This window comes from Astatotilapia calliptera, chromosome 11 (genome assembly GCF_900246225.1).
Source record: "Astatotilapia calliptera chromosome 11, fAstCal1.2, whole genome shotgun sequence".
Taxonomy (NCBI): domain Eukaryota; kingdom Metazoa; phylum Chordata; class Actinopteri; order Cichliformes; family Cichlidae; genus Astatotilapia; species Astatotilapia calliptera.
In genome coordinates this window covers 34,898,004-34,921,020 of record NC_039312.1, presented here as the reverse complement: position 1 = coordinate 34,921,020, position 23,017 = coordinate 34,898,004, and the positions used below count along the sequence as shown (strand labels likewise).

General features: G+C 45.7%; 2 protein-coding genes across 4 annotated transcripts; both read left to right on the top strand.

The window, feature by feature from the left end:
- The first annotated feature begins 4,467 nt into the window (after nt 1-4,467).
- trim33l (tripartite motif containing 33, like) lies at nt 4,468-18,796 on the top strand. Of its 3 annotated transcripts, XM_026184126.1 has the most exons (15): nt 4,468-4,618; nt 4,912-4,984; nt 6,965-7,027; nt 7,478-7,613; nt 8,386-8,512; nt 8,603-8,719; nt 9,637-9,751; nt 10,242-10,388; nt 10,986-11,097; nt 11,301-13,963; nt 14,064-14,254; nt 15,609-15,711; nt 15,835-15,891; nt 16,095-16,217; nt 17,132-18,796. In XM_026184126.1, exons 1-15 carry the CDS (start codon nt 4,548-4,550, stop codon nt 17,417-17,419), a joined length of 4,386 nt encoding a protein of 1,461 aa, XP_026039911.1. In that variant the 5' UTR covers nt 4,468-4,547; the 3' UTR covers nt 17,420-18,796. The 3 variants fall into 3 exon arrangements, with proteins under 3 accessions (XP_026039911.1, XP_026039913.1, XP_026039912.1); XM_026184128.1 differs by lacking the exon at nt 4,912-4,984 and having other exon boundaries at nt 4,574-4,618; XM_026184127.1 differs by lacking the exons at nt 4,468-4,618; nt 4,912-4,984 and adding an exon at nt 4,994-5,997.
- A 70-nt stretch (nt 18,797-18,866) lies between these two features.
- On the top strand, nt 18,867-23,016 carry LOC113031753 (ras-like protein family member 11B). Its single transcript, XM_026184130.1, has 4 exons — nt 18,867-20,520; nt 20,777-20,830; nt 20,959-21,035; nt 21,522-23,016. The coding sequence occupies exons 1-4, from the start codon at nt 20,418-20,420 to the stop codon at nt 21,930-21,932; spliced, it is 645 nt and encodes a 214-aa protein (XP_026039915.1). The 5' UTR covers nt 18,867-20,417; the 3' UTR covers nt 21,933-23,016.
- The last annotated feature ends 1 nt before the right edge of the window (nt 23,017 follows it).

Sequence of the window (23,017 nt, the reverse complement as noted above, 5' to 3'; positions counted from 1 at the left end):
AGCCTGATGGGAAGGTTTTCCACAGAGAGGAGGAGACAGCCGCTTACTGTGAGAAGGAAGACTGTGGGTCGGTTTAGTCTGCACACCAGGAAGTGACATCATCTGTGTATTCATTATTACTGGCTGATGTTTTAATGATAAATCGATTACGTATTTTAATCTTTAGAAGTTATCTGACTGACAAATATCAGTAGCTAGCTCCTAAATTATTGTGTATATTAGGGTTAGTAATCGAGTATATGTATGTGTAATGTTTGAAAAGTAATTACTCTGTAGATTAGTGTTGCTGGACCTCTAATCACGACTCTCCTGAGCAGGGTGACGCTCTGCTTTGAGGGTCCTGCTGTGGTGTCAGGAAACAGGTGCAAATGATTTTCTTTTTAATAACTATGATTTTTCTTCTTCAGCTGTTTTTCTCAATGCATGAAATTTGTAATTTTCATCTTATTTTATGAACTAAATAAAAGAACAACTTTACACGCCTCTACTTTTTCACAACTTACGGGTTATGATGGCAAACAGGGCGCCAATAAAACTAATTTGAATACATTTCATGATTTTGATTATTCTACTTTGATTCTTCAGTTAAATCAGAGCTCAGATTGTCAGACACACCTTAAAAGCCTGTGGTGCACAGCCTCTTAAAATAAATCAGTCAAATTTAAAATCAAACTGTTAAGTCAAATTGTTGAATGTTGTCATTGTGTTTCTTAAATTTGTAAAGTCTTAGTTTAAGCAGCAGGATCAAGACATTCCTTTGATCCTGACCACCTCAGCCTCTCTGTGCTGGGGGAGGTTTTATTGCAGATACATCCTGTCTGACAGATCTGCTTCTTGTGTTGTAAGCTTCCTGCTTTTATGACCCTTTTGGTGAGCAGGAGGTCACACAAACACACCCCCATCACACACATAGACACACATAGACACACACACACAGTGCCTTGTCTTAGAACCATTGGGGGGTTTTATGGTGGGAGGTGTTGTGTTGTATTGTGTAAACTGTAATAAATGCGACACAGCTCTGACTCTCTGTCGGTCTGACTGCTGAACAGAAACCTGTCCCCGCTTCAATAAATGATGAATTTATTTAACTTAAAGAGGAGCTGTATATGAGTTGGCAATAAAATGCTGGGGAGACTGAAGAATGTTCAAAATGTTTAAAATGAACTCATCTGAAGCTTGGACTCAACAAAGGTCCATATGTCATCATTCAGCAAGAAGATAAGAGAAAATGCCTCATGGATGTATCCAGTTTCACTCAGTTATTAACAGTTAAGTTTGAACTAAACAACCTGAAGCTGCACTTTCTCCATCAAATTCCAGTCAGATCAGGAAAACAGTTATACTTTATATGATGTATTTAAACCAGTTTGTTAATGATTTGTTGCCCCCTCACATATAACTGAGTAATATGTTTACATGGAGCCTCTGTGGCTCTGGTCTTTTCTTGTGTGGACACCGGCTACATACAGAAACACAGTGAGGACTTGTGTACGATCACCTCTTTACTCGAACCCTCGGATAACCAAAAAAGGGAAATCTGTTACTGTTGCTAAATATCTTTTTTAATCATGCATTAAGCTGATAGCACGAGAATTACAGCTTTAATGGGTTCGATTTTTCTGAAAGAGATAAAAAAAATACAGTTAGTTGATAATAAGCAGCAACCATGAGTCCAAATGTTCATGGAAAAAGCACAGAAACACAGCTTTGTCGTATTTAAAGTATACCCAAACCTAAAAACAGATGATGATTGCACAGTATTTGAACAGTTTATTCCCAGAAATAAATCCAGAGGTTCCTTTGTTGGAAGAGACGGGAGCAGAGCAGACCTGGAGTTTAATCACAGAGTCGGGAGAGCAATGAGACCAGTGAGGGTTAGCGGTCCATACAGAACTGGTGTTTGGTGTCAGTGGATGAAGACCAGTGACTCCCAATCATCAACGCGAGTTTAACACGAGTACATAGTTTATCGTGTTCTCTGTTACCTCTCATAGACAGACTGATTATTCATGTTCTGCACTCTGTCCAGAGCTCTAACATTTTGTTTGACTGTAACATTATTTTAAATCCAGACAAACACTGAATCTTTACAGCTTGTAACCTAAAATAAAAAATCAGGGAATAAATCATTGATCCCGTCCTAGTGTGCAGACTAAACCATCACAGTGCTCGCTCTCACAGACGGAGTGATGAAGGGCCGTGTGGAGATACAGAAATTCTTTTATTGCTGCCATATAATCTGCATCATTGTAACTGCATTAATAACATTCTTTACAGCATTATTTCATCTAATAATATTTCCCACAGTATTGATACTGCATTACAGTTGTTTATTGAAGATGTCCATTTGAGGATCCTTCCATTATGTTAACTTTTATTACAGGTACGGTTAGAAGTATTTTATACACATTGCCTATCTGAGCTTATTTTGAGTTGATGTTCGGTTCATTGAGGGTCTTAAGCTTCACTGGCGTGACTGTCCAGGTGATCCATGCTGAGGGAAACTAGAACATAGAAGGATAACTGCAATGCATGCTCACAGTACATATAATACATATAATCTAGGAATGTGTCCAGCCGGAGGCCTCAACTCATTTGGTGTCTTAATATATTTTATTCTACTTGGTAACAGACGATCAGAGTCAATAATTAGCCTCAGAGACCCAGAGGGCTTGAAGTTTATTACCTTGTATGGAAGGTGTTATAGAAAAGAGAAGTTCTATGTCTGTTATAGCTATTAAAAATGTACGATTAACTGTGACTAATGTCTGGAACCTATTTTAATCTGTCATTGACGCCGTGGGGGGCGTGTACCCCACTGCTTTATAAGTATCCACAACATGTATGTTGGTCAGAAGACATATGTTGATGTTTTCTCCGGGCTGTTAATAAACTCATCGTTTGATTGCACTTTTCTGGGGCTTCCATGGTTTGTGACACTGCTCTACATGGATTGATTTCACGACAGCCGTTTGAACCATTTAGAAAAGAATAGAATAGAATAGAATAGAATAGAATAGAATAGAATAATCCTTTAATTGTCCCACAAGGGGAAATTTGGGTGTAACAGCAGCAAGAAAGACATGTATACAAACAAACAGTACACAGGACAAAAACACACATATTTACCTGACGTTTGCGCCATCGGTACGATTCGCTTCAGACCAGCACGACCTCCATTGTCTGTGCTGGGTACTGCTGCCATCTGACCACACCCGCTGCTGTTCAAACCATTTCCATGCACGGTGACCTCATCAGAGGCGTTTGATGCCAGCAGAGCGGCGACCTTCATGCTGTTGCTCAGGTTTGTGTACTGAGCCTGATAGCAGCTGCAATATGAAAGAGAGACACGTTTCTGTGCTTTGTGCAACTGATGAACCCAGTGAGTCCTACAATAACAATCGTTTCCATGGCTACAAGAAGATGCTAAATGACTGAATCAGTGAATGTTTCATCTCACTTCTCTTTCTAGTGAGCTTGTCTTCATAGAGCCACAAAATGTAGAAAACGGCTGACATGAAGAGAAGCATCCAGTCTGCTGAACTGGAAACAGTTAAAACCGTCCAGATAATAAACATCTGCTCCTCTATCAGAAGGTCATCGTAATTTATGTAAATCCAGATGTAGTATCAGGAAAGGTAAGCGCTCATTAAGGTTTATTTGGTTAAAGATATCAGGAGTCTTTTCTTTATGCAAAAATCTGCCTTATTCAAATTCATTTGAGAAGCAAAGAGTCCTCAGACTGACCTCCATCAACCACCACATGGTGAGGGAATGAAGTGTGAAACCATGAAACCAGACTGAGGTGATACCCTGTAAGCTGTGCTCGTGCATTCATCCTCTCTGACCTTCTTCTGCACTTCTAGTCTGTGAGTGTAATAAAGCTTTTCTCACAGCATCAAACCTTGAACACGTCTGCTGCATCAGGTCTCAGGTTTGTGTCTTCATTTGAATCTGAAGCAGAGTTTTGTGTGTTTGCAGGGCTGCTTCACCACCTCAGCCATATTTGAGTGAAGCTGTAATTATTATAATTCTGGAAAGAGCAGAAAAGCTCAACTTGTTATAGACTGAGGACACAGCCCGACACGGTTTTGTTGTAACATCAGGATATCTATTTTTAAAAAATTGTGTTTTTAGCATCTTTGCATTTGGTGCGAAGTGATACAGTGAAAACAGACAGGACACGCCCCTTCTTTTCTTTATTATCCACCTCGATTTCCCAGTAATAAACTCTATTTTACTAATTTGCTAATTATCTTAGAGTAATACATAAAATTACTTTCAAAACATGTTAACATCTCAAATGTATTTAAATAATAATACATTTAAAAAGGTAAATATATATATTAACAAAATAAAATAAATTTAAAATCCAATATATTCACTCACTGGACACTTTGTTAGGTACACCTGTTGAGCCCTGATTATGTAACCAGCCAATCACGTGGCAGCAGCTCAGTGTATTCAGGCAGGTAGACGAGGGCAAACTGACCTGTTGAAAGGTCCACAGTCACCTGATCTCAGTCCAGCAGCGCACCTCCGGGATGTGGTGGACCCACGTCTCCGAGGAAGGTTTCCAGCACCATGAATATAACAACAACACAACGGGACAGAGGTGACGGTTGATGTTTATGACGTGTTTTTATGTCTAATGTGTTTCCTTATGTTAGTGAGGGACTCGCAGCGAGGTGTACCTAACAAAGTGGTCGATGAGTGTATAAACGTGTTTCTGACGCTCCGCTGTTTCCCAAACCTGCAGCAGGTCTGTAAATACCACAGGTTTCCGGTGACGACCAGCAGGTGGCGGTAATACGCTCACAGTCGGGACGTCACCTGCGCGGACCAGAAGAAGAAGCGGGGCGGAAGTTATATCTGTGTTGTGTTTGTAACGGTTCTTGTTGGTTCCAGGCTAAACCGGGAGGACTCGTGTTACCGTGAATGTCGACGGTGTGCGTGTCTGTGGATGGAGCGGACGGTGACGGTGAGTCCATGACATCTCGGCTGAACCTCCGGTGTCGGAGCTGGTCTCTGACACGGGGCTCTCGGCCCCCTTAGCGGCGTTTCGGGTCCGGGTCTAGCTCAGGTTTATTTACACAGCGCCAAATCGCGGCGCCACTCGTCAGACCACGCCCCGAGCCAGCACTTGGCGACCGTGGGAAGCAAAAACTCCATTTCCCGCGCGATGACGTCATGGCGGTGTTTGGGACGCTCCTCTGTGTTTACATGATGTTCGGCTCACCTTGGCCCTCAGGGACGCGCTCCGTGACGTGACTAGTGGAGACACGCTAAACCCTGTAACTGAAGGACTGATGAGAGGTGAAACTTCCATGACCTGGATGACCGAGATCCTCCACAGACACGCCTGCGTGTGTTTTATGTGTGGCTCTAACGGTTTTCCCCGTGAGGGTGGACTTGAGGGTGACAAACCCACGAAGCCCAGTGTCAGATGTGGCTCAGAGGAGACGCGCTGAGTTGCGGTTGTTTCTGTGGCAGCGTGGTTGCTGTAGTATGTGGACTCAGCTCTGGAGGGCCCGCAGAGGCCACATATGGACCTTTATTACAACAGCTGCGGGGTCAGACTCTGACGTAATGGACGATGTTTCCCAGAAAGTTGTTTCTGTCCATCTGCAGCAGCGTTGCAGTCAGAAACCTTTGCGCTGTCCTCCACGCGACTGCACGAACGCTGCAGCTGTGTGACCAACAAAACGGCACCATCGCACAAACATGAGCGCAGACTCATGATCAGCGTTCAAACTACAAATACCGTTAATAGCAGCTCTCAGATGAGCGAAACTCAGGTTTACTGTTAAAGAGAGTGAACTCTGAGTCAGTTGCCATGGTAACAGACTGTCTGAGCTTAGTCTGTTCACTTGGAAGATTTTCTTAAAGTGCAGCAAGGGGCTGTAAACACAGTGAGGGTATATATACGTATATCTGTGCCCCCTTTGGACGACCTGCGTCACTGAGTGAAGATGAGGCTGAAATGAGATTAAAGTGAGTTTCACTGTGTTCACATTTTGTATCGATTTGTTCATAAATTCAACATTTTGAAAGATTCAGTCTCTTAAATTAATATAAATCACATAAATCAGTCTCAGTAGGTCCGACTACACGGCAGGAGACTCCAACCTGGATCCAGTTGCATGATATCTGATCAGGATCTGATCACAGCTGATCGTACTGTTATTCTGTCCACGATCTGTAAGCTGTTTGTATTTAACGAGACCATCCTTCCAAAACTGTGCTGAACTATTTCAAATGTAAATTACCAACATGTAGACATTGATTTGAAATTTCCTACAGCTTGTTTGTCTTTACAGACAAAACTTTAAATTCAAATTGTATTTTTTTCAGTTACGTGTCTGTGAGAAAGCTGCCGTCTGTCACTGAAGGCTGAAATGAGATAAAGTTATAAAACAGTAAAGACGGTGTGTTATAAAAACAGCCTGTGGCGTCCGTCGGCAACATGAAACTTGATTAAGAAACTGAAACGCTGATAAACTGTTGCGGATGTTTATGATGATGACAGAGTGACCCGAGCCCGTCCTGATTAAGATGAACATCACGGTGCGCACTGTGTCCAAAGACTAACATGGAGGCTCTGCTCCTTATTTACTCTTTGCTGTGGGGAATCCTGGGATCAGAGCTCCACTGATGATGACTTTCTTTACTCCTGCACATAATCTGTGATCAGCCTTTCTGGAACCAAAAACAAAGAGTTTCTGATTTTAGAGTTTGTTGAACCTGCTTCTTTGGATCACTTCCTCCGTGCTATGTTAGCGCTCCCGCTAGCTGCTGCTGTCGCCTGGTAAAGTAAAGGGGAACCATGTCACCAATGTCAGATCTAGCTTTTTGTGTCAGGATCAGACTGATTACTGATTCACATATTAGATTGGCACATCACCAACGCCACAAATGTTCTCATCATAGCTGCCGGACTTCATCAGCTTCTGTCTTTCAGGAAGCAACTTTGCTGAGCAACATGGAAGCGACAGGAGCATCAGAAGACAACCTGAGTCAGCAGGTAACTCAGACGGTGGCGTGGGAACCTCCAGCAAACCTTATTTTATTTATCTGTATCTGCACCAGGATCTCCTGCTTTGAGCTTTTTAACCAAAGAATATTCACATATGATCCTGCAGCAGCATTTTATTATTATTAGTCCTTTATTTATCCAGGTAAAAAGTCTCATTGAGATGCCTGGCATCATGGCAACAAAAGTCAAGCATGTGGAAAATGTGTGTGAGTGTGTGTTTGCATGCACGTAGAACACTGTGAGGCTGGTGAAGACACCACGAGCCCTATGAAGACCGTTCTGTCTTGTGACACACTTTCAGGATCTCCCGTGGTCCGTACGTGCAGGAAACGTGAATTTGTGTGATTTTTATGGCATTTAAATTGACTGATAAAAGAAAAGACCTCCAGCTGGAGTTCGGTCTCACCTGTGAACGTCTCCGCCTTCTCATCTCCTCAGTGCAGCAACTGCGACGCAGCCTCCGCCGCATGTTGGTGTCTCGACTGTAATGAAGCTCTGTGCAGCGTCTGTGTGTCGGCGCATCGCAGAGTCACGGTGACCAGATCACACAGGCTCCTCCATCACCCGCCAGAAGGTAAAAAAACCCCACCCACACCCAGATCCAGATTCTGTTGGAGGGAAACTGCTCTCTGCTGTCAGCTGACCCTCGCTGTTGACCTTTGACTTAGTGACGAGCTTCAAAAAGATCTTTTATGTTGTAAAAGTGTAGAAGCACATCCAAGTGTGTGTAAGCCACAACTTGTGAAGTATTTGGTTCATGAATTGGAGTTTGATACAAATGAAACAGGATGTGATGGTTCCAAGAGCAGGAGCAGCCAGAGGCGCTTCAGTCCACTGTTTTTATTTATTGTTGAAGAACTGAATCCTCCAACAGCCGGACAGAGTTTAGTCTTTTTGACCCGACGGGTCGAGCTGTAGAAACGACGACTCGCTTTAATGGGGAGTGGTCTGCTAAGCCCAGCCTGTCTCTGCAGTGTTCAGCTCAGAAACACTGGTGCTTTCCAGCTTCTGTGTTTACACCATTAGCGTGTCAGGACTCCAGCGTCTCCCTCACCTGCCAAACTTCCACTGAGCTCTGAGCCCAACACGTGGAAACGAATGGAAAGTCCCGCAGATAATATCAAACACCGTACACTCAGTATTTGTACTACATTGTTACATATTTTACTTTATTTTCATACTTTGTTTCAGGTCTGGGCGCTCGGTCCAGAGACGGTTTCAGTGGGAACCTGATTTTACCTCATCTGTTACAACCTGTTATATTATAGTAATCATCGAGATCACGGTCAGTGAGCAAACTAAGTGATAATCTGTGTGTGTGTGTGTGTGTGTGTGTGTCTCTTCAGGAAACATCTTGTCTTCTCCCACCAAGTTCTGCAGACTCCACCCATCTGAGCCACTCCAACTCATCTGCTTCACCTGTAAGCAGCTCACCTGCAGAGACTGCCAGCTGACGACTCACATGAACCACAGGTGAGCCGGGTCGGACGCGTTCTCGAGTTAAAGTGGTTGTAGTGCAGACGTGAGCCGGCACACTGAGCCGTGAGCTGCTTTTGTTTCCAGGTACCGCTTTGTCAGTGAGGCGGTGGTCAGCCTGAAGAAGCAGCTGGACGTGTACGTTCATTCCACGACGAGGCAGGAGGACACGGTGAGGCGGAGTCTGCAGGACATGGAGACCAGGTACGACTGATGATTTCACTGTTTACTTCCTGAAAAGACGATGGCTCACCAGCAGAATAAATCCTTACTCCACAGAACCAAACAGAAATGTATATCAGCAGCTCGAGTGTTTTTAATCTTCTTAAATGTGTTTTCGTTTAGCAGATTATGAGTAAATGTACAGAGGAGCAGCAGAGCGGGTGTCTTTAACCGTGTGCAGACCGGCCAACACAAAAACACCGTCTCTGTACGTTCAGTTCTGTGTTGGTCGAATCATTTGTGGGCCTGAAATCTGCCACAGAGGGCAAAAAAACAACATTTCAATTTACACAGTGGCACTGGAAATACTCTTAAACGGGAATACTGTGTGTGAGTGTGAATGGTTGTCAGTCTCTACGTGTTGGCCCTGCGACAGACCGGCGACCTGTCCAGGGTGTACTCTGCGGGGTAGGCTCCACCCCCCCGTGACCCTGACAACGATAAGCAGAAGAGCGTGGACGGGAATAATGTGTGGCTGCCCTTGGAAAGTGTGCAGCGTGGCTTGATAAACATCCTGACCTGTGACGTCTCAAACACGGAGCAGGAAAGGATCAAAGTGTCACTCGCCACAGGCTGCAGGGCCTCCTCCTGATCTCCCATCACCATACTGCGTCGGGTTTGAAGTCGTTATTGCTCGTTAACGTGAAACGCTCCCACTGTCAGCCTCCGCGCTGCTGTGAATCCTCACACAGACTTTTACTCGTTATCTTCATGTTTGGAAACATTCAGAGAATTTGTGTTACATTCACTGAATTTCACTGTTCTGAGTCTCCACGCGGTAAAGCTCGCCACCTCATTCCTACTTAGTATTAATAACTTGAACCTTCCTCAGGTGCTCGCTGTCCCGTCTGAGGACTTTCTGGAAAATAACCCCCCCTCGTGCTTCTGCTGTGTTTCAGGCTGCAGAGCATCGAGCAAACAGAGTCTCGTCTGAGGACCGAGCTGCAGGCGGGATTCGTCGCGTTTGCTAAACTTCTGAAAGCGAAAATGGTGTCACTCCTCAAAGACATAAAGGTAACATCCATCAGCTGTTTTAAATATTGTTGACTATCTAGCAGGCTGATGTCATTTCCTGTTTCTCTCTGCAGTGTCCCCGTCTCTATCTAAGTCTTTGTTTTCTGCAGCCAGAGTTGATCCGCTGCCTCAGCTTCAAGTGCACGTTTCTCATTTGTTAGAAAGTGACTCAAATCTTTTCTCAAAATAGGAACCGAATTTATGAACAGATTTTTCTTCTTGCTGATGTTTCTTAGAAGTCTTTCAGTCTGTGCTCTGAAGTTGTTGCAGTGAGTTTCACTCCTCAGCGTAACCTTGAGTCTTATCTGCTGCTGCTCTCAGTATCAAACGTCTGTGCTCACTCAGCCTCGCACGCCAACGTTTCTGGTAAAATACAAAAAAATGGAGCGCCTAAAAAATGATGTGTGTGTGTGTGTGTGTGTGTGTGTGTGTGTGTGTGTGTGTGTGTGTGTGTGTGTGTGTGTGTGTGTGTGTGTGTGTGTGTGTGTAGAAGGTGTATGAGCTGGAATGTGAGCAGATTCAGGGGAGGATGGTGAAGATGAAGCAGCTGCAGCAGAGCCAAATGTCCATGAAGGAAACGCTCGAAAAGGCCCGAAATCTCACCGACCTGCCGACCCTGCTCTCACACACCGCACAGGTACACAGAGATGTGGCAGACACACTGCAGCTGTACTCATCATACCATAATATGAAAACATGCGAGGCGCACTGACTCTCAAAATGCTGTGTGACTAATATTGAATATTGAAGTCTTTACAGAGCGATAGAGACGTTTAAACATGTAAATCATACATGAACAGTCATGACAGAAATCTAACAACAACAGTTAGAAGCAAAGAGACTGGAGTTGTTTCCATGTTCATGGATGTCGCCTATCTTCACTAATGTCTGCTGTAGATGCGAAACTGTGGGAGGAGCCAGTCCTCACTGGTACGTCCCCACAGAGTTAGACTAAAGTCCATCAAAGCCAGGCTTTCCTCCCTTATCTGGCTCAACAAAGATTAAAACCCCTAAAAAGGGACGTTTCGCACATCATGTGACTCTTAAGTCATGCACAGGGATCCCTATGAGCGTCCCCCAATCATATCAGATAATCATTGTTTATAAAAATCTTTGAAAACAAAACGCAACACTGTTGCAAACAAACAGAAGTTGTGCAGAAAACGTTAATCTGGTGATGTAGAGCGTAGACGGTGAACCAACCATTTTATCCGTGCTTTGTTTTCTCTGCCAGATTAAAACCCAAATGAAGGAGCTTCTAGATCAGGACTCGGACCCCCCTCTGAAAATGCCTGAAGTGAAGCTCATTACCAAGTTGGGTTACGAGGAAACCCTCTCTGAGCTTTGTAAGTCCGCTCGTGTATCTGTTTGTTATGTTGTCTTCAGCTTTGCAGCGGATGCTCGGCCGTACGTGTGGAAACCAAACCGAATCATTTTACGAGCTCAGAGTTCATGTCGATGCTGTTTGAGTTTGGATGTAGTTTAATCGAGAGAAAATAATTGCTGCACCCTCCTCCATCTCCTCTTCCTCCATTGTTTCGGTTTCCAGGTAACCTTCATGTTTCCTGGATCCCTTTCGCTGTGCCACCAACCTTGGATAAAAACACAGGAACTCCGGCGACTCCTGCTGCCCCTCCTCCCACCTCCACCTGCAACCCCATCTCCAGCACCGTGATGGACAGCGCCTCTGCTTCTCATTCGCTTCATCTGTCGTTTACATCCTCATCTGCCCCCACACATGGAACAGACTCCACTTCTTTCAAGTCTCCCTCCACCTGTCTGGCATCCCCCGGCCCCCAAACTGAGACGGCCGGTTCCAGTGCTACACCTGTTCCTGATGACTGTGCTGCTACACCTTCTCCATCCTCACAGTCAAGTTCATCTTCGGCCCTTTGGAAATTTTCGCCCAACCTAACCCTTTATAATCTCCTCACTCACAACCAGGTTGGCACTCAGGATTCGGTCAATCCTCGATCTCCGCCCTCGAGTTCCCCATCGGGTCAGTTGAGTCATGCTCTCCCTCCAACCGCCACCTCTCCTGCAACCTCCAACAGGCCCCTCCCCCCATCCTGTAATGCCCCAGGCGCTCCAACCAGCCGTGCCTCTCTTTTGTGCACGCTCTTATCCAGCTGCTCCACTTCCATTACCCCTCCTGCTCACACCTCCACCTTTCCATTGCCCACTGACAGCACCCCTCAAACTGGCAAAGCTATGAACTGTAACCCACCAGCTACTACCAGTGTTCTCCCTCCACCATCAACGTCTGTGTCTGCTCAGCCCAGCGTTCCTCTGTCCTCCACGATCGCCATGTTTCCCTCCTCCATCACTCCTTTCATCTCCACCCGTCCCAGTCTGTCAGCACTTGTGTCCAGTCAGCCCACTATTCCTCCATCCTCCACAACCTCCATGTTTCCCCACTCCTCCACCTCCTCTTATACTCCTTCCACCTCCACCAATCCAGTGTTCACCGGCTCCATCGCTCAAGCCAACACCTCCCCCGACACACCTGTTACCATCAGTAGCTTCTCGTCACCACATTTAACCAATCAGTTGTCTGCGTTTCCCCCCTCCTCCTTATCCACCCCTCTTCCCACCTCCACCTGTCCAGCAGCCACCACCGCGTCTGTTTTCCAGACTCTCGACAGCCGTGTCACTAACCTGGTTGTTCCAGATAGTTCCACGTGTCGCCCTTCGGCGTGGCTCTTGCCCTACGATCAGTCTAATCTTCGTCTGTCCTCCTCCGCCTGCCTCTCATCTGTTTCTCCTCCAACCGTCTCTTCCACCTGCCCACCTGCTCAGATTTCTAACTCGCCGAGCGCCTCTCCGAATCAGTTCAAACCTCTTGTTACACATTCAAGCATGGTGTTGGCTGGTTCTCCAGCCACCTCCTCCACATTAAACTCCGCCCGTCCCGTGTCCTCCTGGTGCCTCCTCCCCCAAACAAGTGACTTCAGTAATCCTAACCTACTTGTTCCAGTCAACTCTGATGCCACCACCACCTCCTCGACAACCATAAACTCCTCCTCCACCAGCCCACCCACATCCACCTTTGCTGTTCTGACCAGCAGTAACGCTGCCTCGCCTGTTCCCGTCAGCATTCCTTCATCTCTTTGGAATTCCTCGTCCACTTCGTCCTCTGTAGCTTTCGTATACTCCTCCTCTGCCACCCCGCCCAGCACCACCTGCTCCACAGCGGCGCACAGCTCGCTGCTCCACACGTCTCGCTCGCTGCTCCACACGTCTCACTCGCTTTTTCCAGTCAGCAGTCTCAGTACATCACAGATCTTCGCTCCCTCTATCACTCCAACCTTGTCGTCCTTCATCAGTTCTCCCTCCTCCGCCACCAGTTGTTCATCTCCCAGCTATTTGTTCCTCCCCCAAACTGACGCCTCCCGTTCCTCAGTTGTTCTCAGCATGCTGCCTGCCGGCTCCACGTTCCCCCTGTCGGCGGGTCAGTTTCTATCCTCACTTAAACCCGTCCAACCACTGCAGGTTCTGAACCAAACCGCTGGTCCTCACTGGAACCAGCCCACCATCGTCATGCTGACCAACACTCAGAGTATGTATCAGGTGCTGCTCAACGAGACTGCTCTCATCAGGCTGCCTGATCATCGCGCTTTCCATCCGGCCTCGGCGCAGAAACGAAGCGGCCTCGAGGAAAGCAGCATCACAGAAGTGAGTCCAGAGACTTCTGCGGGAAACTCTAGCTGCGACGGACCGAGCGGCACGTTACCGTCAGAGCAGCAAACCATGGAGGATACGAGCCCGGCTTTACCCAGCAGCCCTTTGTCCTCGCTTCAGGAAGTCGACAGCACACTTCATCCCCCCTCCCCTCAGGAACAGACTCAGCAGGTTCCCGTGGAGGGCTTGGTGGTTGACTCTCGCTGTGATAGCACTATACAAGATACTGAGGAGGTCCAGGAAACGAAAGAAACCGAGCACGCCACTTGTGTCTCTGACGAAGCAAAACCGAACGCCCTCGAGCCAAAAGACGACTTACCAACACTGGTAACTCCTGACAAGGACATCGAAGAGCTGAGCGCCGTGATTGGACAGGAGGACTTCAGTCTGAGTCGGTGGCAGCCCAAAGTGTCCGTGTTGAGACTGCCTGTGTCCCTGCCAAGATTTGGACGGTCCCTTCCCAGTTTTCGTCTGTTACCTGGAGAGACTGAAGATGAGATTTACCTGGAGGAAATGAGCGACGACTGTCAGGTAGGATGCACGATCTGTAACCCAGGCAAACTTGAGAAAGTTGGATTATAAAATGAACCGCTCAGCTTTAAGAGACTGTCGTCGTTGTGCTCCGTTGCAGTCCGATGCCGAAGACGGGCCGGCTGACAAAGAGGATTTCATGAAGCCGGAATCGTCCCCAGACTCTCCGATAACCCTGGAGATTCTTGCCTGCTCGGTTTGTGCATCGCCCGGCACTTCGATCATCTGCTCTGCCTGTGGTCGAGGATACCACAGAGACTGCCACGTCCCCCCAGTTGGACTCGACTTTTGGTAAGAAAAATAATTTTTATCCTTTTGCTTCTTTAAGATGACTGAAGTCCACTGATGTGTGACCATTGGATTGAAAATCAATCTAAAGCCTATTCAAAAAGTTTTTTTTTTTTTCATTTTAAGTTATTATGAACAAAACTCAACTCTTTCCTGATTTACTTTTATTATGAAACCTCTGCAGGAAGTCTCTTAACATTGATTCTGTTCATCTGGACGTTTCCAGAGAAACGTTTCGTCATCATCAGGTGACGTCTTCAGCCTCAGCTGACTGCAGGTTTCAATCTTATAAACAGGACATTTACATAATGACTGAAACAGCCCACTGAGGGAACAATGGGCTGGGAGGTCAGTTCCTTCAGCATTGATATGCAAATCAGGCTGTGTGATTTAACCAAAATCTCATATCCCGATATAAGACGTCTATCGTCCCGATAACCATATAAGTCACAAAAGTTTAACATTTATGTAAATTCTGTGAATCTCGAGCAGCTCGACTTGTGTGAAGTGTTTCCAGCTGGAGTCGAGTGTTTTAACCGATGCATGAAACGACACATTTTTAGACATAAGTTGTAACGGCGCCGTTTTCTTTGTGAGTATTTATTACACGGCGTGCTGCGGGGAAAAGCCTGTTCTAACGTTTGAGTCTAAGGTTTATTTTTTAGCTCCTGGCGGCTCTTTTTTTAAATTTTCATCCGTAAATAATCTGCATCTTTCATGTGATTCAGTTTATTTTGAAAAGTCTCAACAGGATCTTGAGCTTTATTGTGAAAGGTTTATGTGGAACATAAACAAGCGGACACGCGATGCTGTTACCGTCGTTGTTGCTAACGACAACGCATAAAAACAGGCGCTTGTCCGTCTGTAGTGTGGTTATATTACATATAAGAGAAAGAGAGAACTTTAAGAAATGAATATAGTCACTACAGTGACATCAGAACATGAAAAAATATTGACGTAAACAGTTTATTTTTCGACACCACGAAACAAACGATAGCGTAAAATGAAACGATGGATATATATGGTTATATCGAACAGCCGTACTGCAAATTGCTGTCATGACAAGTCTTAATGCTGAAGGAACTGACCTCACAGCCCGTTGTTCCTCAGTGGGCTGGTTTCAGTCATTGTGCAAATGTCCTGTTTATAAGATTGAGACCTGCAGTCAGCTGAGACTGAAGACGTCACCTGATGATGACGAAACGTTTCTCTGGAAACGTCCAGATGAACAGAATCAGCTCTTTGGGTCTTCCTTACCTGGTGATTGAGCATCAAAACCTCTGCAGGAAGTGCATACTATGAGTGTCAGTAACATCACACAGTGAAGTGACCTCTGCTGTTTGACCTTGTCCTGCAGGTCAGAGTGGGCCTGTTCATTATGTCAGAACCTGTCAGACCCGTCGGACCCCTACAGCACCGAGAGACTTCAGCGCACCAGCCTCAGTCTGCAGAGCCTCAGGGTCAGCGTCTGCTCACAAACGCTTACTCATGAACCTCACTTCACAACGTGACTCTCGTCTCCATCGGTTTGTGGTAGATTTTCTTCTAAAGTTTTGTGTGTTGTGTCTGTTTTTGTTTTTCAGAGGTGCGAGTGTCTCGTTCTGCATCTGAAGGTTGAAGTCTGCAGTCGGTGCTCTCAGGTCAGTCTGAACAAAGCTCCAGTCAGAGTAGAAGCTTTTAGCAGCTAACAAGTTTATACACTTCATAAAAGGTGCATGAATGAAAATAAACCTGGGAAACGAAAAATAAAGGGTCTCCTGTAGCTGTCGTTGAACCAGCAGGTGGCGCTCCTGCAGCCTGATCAGGTCACAGCGATGAAGACTTTCTGTTTTCTTCTCTTCAGTTTGGCGGTTTGTCTCGGCTGAAGTCTATATCGGACCGCCTGACCCTCCGCCGGCCTCCTCCGTATCAAACGGCCGCGGAGCTCGTCTCTGACATGTGGACTCTGTTTAAAGACGCCTCTCAGGTACGCACGGAGCAGGTGGAGTCAAACACGGAGCCGATGAACTGTTTGTCTCTCTTTAATGAATTAATGAGACGGTGTTAAACTGTACTTTTTGATACTATCATGAAATTAAAATGCCGGATGGATGAAACACATTAATTATTCCATTAATAATAATAATAATAATAATAATCCAGGTCTCTAAAGGGCTGTTTGTGCTTGTGAGCACAGCTGCTCAGTTATAAGGACACAAAGTAAAATATGGCTCGCCTTCATAACGTCCAACTTTTTTATGCAGGTATTTGTTTTAAAACTGTACCTTAAACTTTCACCACTAGGAGGCAGAGTTTTACCATGAAGCCTGAGTGGCGTTGCCTCGGTGATAAGAGCAGCAGAGTTGTGCTGTGGATGTGAGAGTCTGTGGTCCTGATCAGCTTTTCCCCGCCCCTCACCCCGCGGCACCTGTCCCTGAAACGTCAAAGAAACCTGAAGGATACGGCGCCTTTTTAGCGGCTGCGAAAGCCGTGCTTCCTGTTAACCTGCTGCTACTGTTAGTTCCCCGAGTTTAAAGAGAGAGCAGGAAAATGACCTGGAGTCAGTCTTACCTGTTCAGGTGATACCTGTCCGCTAGTGTCGGCTAATTATTCTCGACCTCATCGAGCACTGCTGTGAGTGTGGCGTCGATGCGCCGGCTTCCTTTCTCGTCCTCACAGGTGTTTCACGTCTGAAGATGTTGGACGTATAATTTGAAAATAAATAATCAGAATTTAGGGCTGATTTCACCGCCTGCAGCCATGTTTGCCGTGCAGCTGACGCGCGAGCTTTGGCTTCTTTCAGTGACGCCGAGCTGCCGACGCTCGGCTTCAGCGCAGACTCGCTGAGATAACTGAGCAGCAGGACGAGCCGTCACTCTGCCTTCTCTCTGCTGTTTTCAGGACGACGAGTTGCAGAAACTGCGGGAAAGTTTCCGGATGAAGTTGGTGGAAACTCTGAGTTCGGAGCTCCATCCTTCACTCCTCACCGCACCGAACTCAAACCCGCAAACTGCCGCTGGACACGCAAGCAGATCGCAGCATGGCCGAGAAGACGAGAGGTTAAAGTTGGAAAAAGAAGAAGGGTTAATACCGGAATCCAAACTCGAGGACTTCAGGAAGAGACTGAGAGACTTTCTGGATCTAAAGGGAAGTCCTGGTCCAAAGAGGAGAAAGAGAGACGATGACTGAGGAGGTTTTAAATGACCAAGAAAACTCTGCACAGCTGCTTTTTTTCTTTTTTAACCCATGAATGTACGAGTGACCTCAGCAATAGTTCGTATATGACCTTTACACATAAAATGAAGGAGAAACTGCCCGTCGCAGTTTCCTGTAGCAAGGGGCCGTCTTCAGATGTCATAAGTTTGTGTGAAAAGCCCAGCGAGACTGAACGTAGCGCGATGGAAACGACGCGACTAACCGTGCGTGTGACCGGAAACACGCTCGTCTGCTCCGCCTTCATCGGTTTGTTTCCTCGCTGCTTTTAAAAACCAAAATCAGAGTTTCAGCGGCTCAAAGAAAATAAAAACCTGTCCTGATGCAGATTTGATCGGTGGAAGCTCGGCTCTGTGCGCTCGGTGCTGGAGCTCCTCCAGATGTGCAGGGGCTCCTCCAGATGTGCAGGGGCTCCTCCAGGGGTGCAGGGGGAGCTCCTCCAGGTGTGCTGCACTCTGATGTACAGGAAGCATCTGAGCTCACAGCAGGCAGCTGTAGACAGTTACAGCACGAGTAACTTTAAAAAGCATTTTTCAGAAACACCATGTGCCTTAATTTAAAGCCGCCCACAGAACCTGGAAACCCAGCCGCTGATGATGAAGTCAGTTTCTGAGTGGCCGCCGCGTGTAACCCCACAGGAGTATTAACCCCGTCGTCTCTCACTGACAGCGTGAAGAACCGCTAAAGGTTTCCTCTGCGGTGGGCGGGACGCGTCCTCGCCAGCGCTTCTGTATTTCTGCACTCAGTTCGCTGCATCTGCGAGTCGTAATCGATGATTTTGGTCTGAACTTAAAACAATATTTTTGGTATGAAAAAGTTCATTTTTCTGGGAGTGGTCACATCTTAGAGGCAATAATTTTTCAGTATTTCACATTTTTCTTCAAAAGGGGATGAAATGATGGCGGCATCGATCGGCCCAGTGTCCGTGCTGTGAGCGCTCTGACTTTATAAACATTAAACGGGTGATTTCATCTGAGACTTTGTGCCGGGCTCGATTTTACCGCCTTATGTAAAGTGAGTGTGACACGTTCATTCAGACAGGAAGCTGTTACTTTTGTAATTACAGCGAGTCCTCGGTGGCAGTATTGTTACCTTTACTACTGTCAGATTTCATCTCTTTGGCAGCTGATCAGCCATAACGTGTTCTAATTTTTGGTATTTCCCCTGAAAGCTGAGGCGCGCACGCCTGCAGCGAGTAGCGTGACATGTTTACAGGTTAGTCCGAGTTTTCTCGTTTGATATTTCATGTTTTACACGAACGTTGTTTTTTCTCTTACGATGAAATACGCAGAGAATTTACTTTGTTTAACATATATAAAAATATAACATTAAAATAAACGTTCTTTTCCATAACTGACTGGCTTTGTATCTGAGATGAGTCTCGTGTATTTACTGTGAACATTCAGTCGACATGTGATTTATTGTAACAGGCGACTCTGTATTTGATCTTTGTCTTCAGTATTTGACTCACATCCTGCTGAGGTCTCAGCTGTTGTTTATTCTTTCATTCCAGCTTTATGACGCGATTTGTTTTCTAATCACTTCATGTCGCTGTCTTCTCTTTCTTTAATAATTATATGTCAAAGCTGTCGTGTCCAAACGGATCCCAGTCACACGTCTGTGGAACCAATGAGCCGGTTCATGTTTCCCCTGGTGTTGGTTGGGGAACGCTGACTCGTTTCTTTGTGTGCGCAGTTCGATGTCATGCACATACCTGTGTTCAAACTTTATTGTGAAAGTCTGTGTTTATGTTCCCTTTTTTTAGGAATTTGAAATAATTTTACTTTGATGACTCATCGAAAAAATAAAAATCTACTGAAAAAGGGAAACGGGAATCAGAACAAGAATTCAAATCTAAACGTGGATTCTTCTTCGGCTGTACATTTTATCAAAGAAAATGTTGGGCTGTGTTTTAAAAAATACCATTAAATATTTTTTTCACGTGACTGTAAATCACATCTTTACTCGGAACACAAATTCCTTTGTGCTTGCATCAGGATGCCGTGAAAGTCTGCCAAATGCACCATCCGCTGTGGAAACCCCGTGAGACTTTGATCGTTGTCTTATTGAAATTTCTCAGTAGGCTGAAAATCGTGCGGTGGGACAAACCGCGTTTAAACCAAATGATTAAGTGTAAACTTTTAGGTACACGAGGACTTCGAGAGTCTTAGAGTCGACGATACAAAGGTCACATATTTGTCTGCATGATTTATACACCAAATATGGCCCCGAGGGATCCAGTAATGAATAAAGATCAGATAACTTGGTCTAAATTTGTTGGAAATGAAATGAAATTTGATATCAAATTAAATGATTTGTTGAGGAAAATAATAATCAGTTAAGTTCTGCGGCTGCTGAAGAAAAACAGGAAGAATAAGGTTGTTCAGCTGGGAGCCAGCAGGTGGAGCCAAAGAGGCACAGAAACGAAGCTCGTCGTTTAATCGACGCGCTCTGCAGCACATAGTCTTTCCCCACTGAGACGAACCCAGCTGCACAAATCTGCAGATTTTCACACGATGCAAAAATGTCCCAATAACTGAAAAATGAGACAGAGACACGCCCTCAATGTCCCCTCACTTCAAAACAGGTCAGATGGTATAAAAGCAGAAAGGTTGTAAACAACAGAGAAAGGTCATTATATCACCACCACCCCACTCCCACCCCCACCCACCAATCAGAGTGGTGCAAAAATGTCCTAAAATGTTCCCACAATTAGTGAAAGCCCTGAAATACCCTCAAAAAGACACCAACACAAGCACGTACACAAAGATGCTCATATCTGCCTCCATATCTGCCTCGTTACTGCTGTAATAAGACTCCAGATAAGACCCTCCACCAAGCACGGGCTGCAGTCAGACTGGGCTGTGACTCACAGCTCCGAAGCCCCGCCCACACGGGGTACATAAGCCGGCGATCTGAAGCGGCGCCTCCAGATCTTTGGCATCTATTGTCAGCAAACCTGAACTGATTCCTGATGGTGGTACAGGAGAAAAGTCGTATGGAGGCGATGGAGGGAAACCAGCAGAGGGTGGAGGTGAACATCCTGCTGCTCGGAGCTCACAATGTCGGCAAGTCCGGTGAGTAAAGATCAAACTGGCTCATTTCCAGAATATTTCACCTTTGCTTACAGAACGTTTTCATGTTGATTCGTTAGAAATATCCTCCTCTTTATGTTTCTCTTCTCGTATTTTCACTTCATTTCTAGTTTTCTAGCTCAAATGTTGCTCAGAGGAAGCAGCTCTGTAGTCAGCTATGAACATATTTCAATGTTCTGATTTCTGTTTTTACTTTGCAGTGTTTTCTTTGATCTAATGATCTTTTCTCTCTGTGCAGCTCTCACCGTCAGATTTCTGACCAGGAGATTCATCAGCGAGTACGGCGACATCGGTGAGAGCTCTGTCTGCTCAGTCAGAGAGAACGTCTGTGTTCACATGCTCCGACTGATCGAAATCATTATTCAGTGTCAGTACTATGAATATTTATTCACGCTTCCCCTTTATCTCGCGTTCTTTCAGAGTCAGTTTACAGCCGAGTTGACAGAATTGATGGGCAGGAGATCTGCTTCAACATCTGGGACTCTCAGTATGCACAGGTAGGTCTCCACCTGGCTGCACCTCGCACACACACAGGTGTATTTCCAGCTCTTTAAAATGTGATCCTTTATATTAAAACACCTTTTTGGTTCCCAAATTGTGGCTGAGCAAACAGATTTGAAAAATATAATAAAGGTCAGTGCTAAAGATGGAGCAGGTACCACACATCAGTATCCATGGTGATTAAAGGGCATCTTAAATCTGAGGTAAACATGATTAATAAAATAAACATGGGGAAAGTGTTTGCTAAGGTCATAGGTCAAGTGTCTCCAATAGAGCTCTATACCAAGGAACGTCAGAAGAGTCGCCCCCTGATGGTCAATAGACAGAATGCAGACTGAGGACCAATCGTTTATATCGAGCGTGTGGTTAGTTTAGTTCGACAGATTAGTTTGGGGAACCTTTTTGCACAAATTTGCATATTAACACCATAAATAATGATGTGAGCATGAATTTTAGAGTTTGTGCGTTTGCTTTCTCCACAGCCCGGAGAGAAGAGTTCCTCCGTCAGCGACAAACAGCTGCAGTGGGCTGACGGGATGATCCTCGTCTACAACATGTGTGATCGCAGCAGCTTCGACATTGTCCAGCAGCAGCTGCAGCAGATACGTCGAAGCAGGAAGCCGTCCTCTGTCCCCATCATCATCGTGGCAAACAAACGCGACCTGCAGCGGCACCGCAGCGTCTCTGGCAAGGAGGGACGGTTGCTCGCCTTGTCCCAACAGTGTGGCTTCTTCGAGGTGTCCGCGGCAGAGACGTACCACGGCGTCCTGCTGGTGTTTCACCGCCTGGTCGACCTCGTGAAAGAGACACGAGCTATAAGAAAAAGCATGGCCGGCGTCCGAGGGATCGTCAGGAGCGTGTCTGCAGTGTTTGCAAAGAAACGGGCGGAGTAGACTCAACATGCAAAGGTTGTTTTTGCTCATTCTGATGAGATGAAAACGTCAGGGCGAGAATTTCCTGTCAGATGCCTCCTGAGTGAAGTCAAAGGTCAGATACGAGACGGGCTGAGGAGGTTGAGAGAACGATTCTTTATTGGAAGGTCGACGGTAAAGCTGGTCAGAGAAAAGTTGTTTCAGAATAAAGAGGGGCAGCTGGAGCTGAAGACCTTTAGCTCAGCTAGCAGAGAGGCGATGAATATCTCGGCACTTATCAGACACTGACACAAAGTTTCTTCCTCAGAGGATGAATCCTAATTACACAGGTGGTCCTCTGACTTTTCCATTAGCCGCACAGGCAGGATGCTCTTCCATCCGATGAGCTGACGAACTCTTCCAGCACCGAAGAGCGTGAACCCGACTGACTTCAGTCACGTAACCTCCTCTGATTAAATTCTGGTAACCATTCTATCGAACCAATAGTGTTGTAATAGGGCCGACATTATGTGCTCCATTCTTTGGTTTGTGACCAAACGTGCAAAAACACTGACTAGCATTAGCCTTGTGTATAGTCTTTAGCATGCTAAGGTAGCAAGCATGCACTAAATTTGCATTGTTTCAGAAAATATTTTAAAAGCTCAACAAATTCTCGAGTTCCCCTTGAAACATCTGAAATCATCAGGACTCTGCAGCCTGGTGGGAATGTCGGAAAGTTTTGTGTGTCAGACGGACGTCTTTAATTCATCAGCTACTTACATTTCTGTTGGATTAAAAAACTGGTTTAGATGTGAACTCGCTCACTGACTGACGATCAGCGTTTTTTCTGGCTGTGATTTCAAACAGGTTATCAGGTTCTCCAGACACTAAACTTACACCATCATGGACCTGCAGGAATGCTGGGTTCAGTCTGTTTTTAGCTCCTGGATGAACGAGTGGCCCGCCGTCAGCTGACCCAGCTATCTGGGATATATGAGAACAAAAGAACCTATCTGTACTGTAAAATGAATGTTTCTTTTTGTACATAAATCTATTTATTCATATCAGTGTTGTACAGAAATTTTTCCCCCTGAAATTCAAACCTGAATAAACAACATGAACCAAAG

What these genes read in the sequence shown, in the direction of transcription:
- trim33l (XM_026184126.1), top strand. Translation starts at nt 4,548, where the DNA reads ATGTGGTGGACCCACGTCTCCGAGGAAGGTTTCCAGCACCATGAATAT. An exon ending in GGATGGAGCGGACGGTGACG is followed by an intron (nt 4,985 to 6,964) that starts GTGAGTCCATGA and finishes TCTGTCTTTCAG; the next exon opens with GAAGCAACTTTGCTGAGCAA. An exon ending in CTGCAGGACATGGAGACCAG is followed by an intron (nt 8,720 to 9,636) that starts GTACGACTGATG and finishes GCTGTGTTTCAG; the next exon opens with GCTGCAGAGCATCGAGCAAA.
- LOC113031753 (XM_026184130.1), top strand. Translation starts at nt 20,418, where the DNA reads ATGGTGGTACAGGAGAAAAGTCGTATGGAGGCGATGGAGGGAAACCAG. An exon ending in TCACAATGTCGGCAAGTCCG is followed by an intron (nt 20,521 to 20,776) that starts GTGAGTAAAGAT and finishes CTCTCTGTGCAG; the next exon opens with CTCTCACCGTCAGATTTCTG. An exon ending in GGGACTCTCAGTATGCACAG is followed by an intron (nt 21,036 to 21,521) that starts GTAGGTCTCCAC and finishes CTTTCTCCACAG; the next exon opens with CCCGGAGAGAAGAGTTCCTC.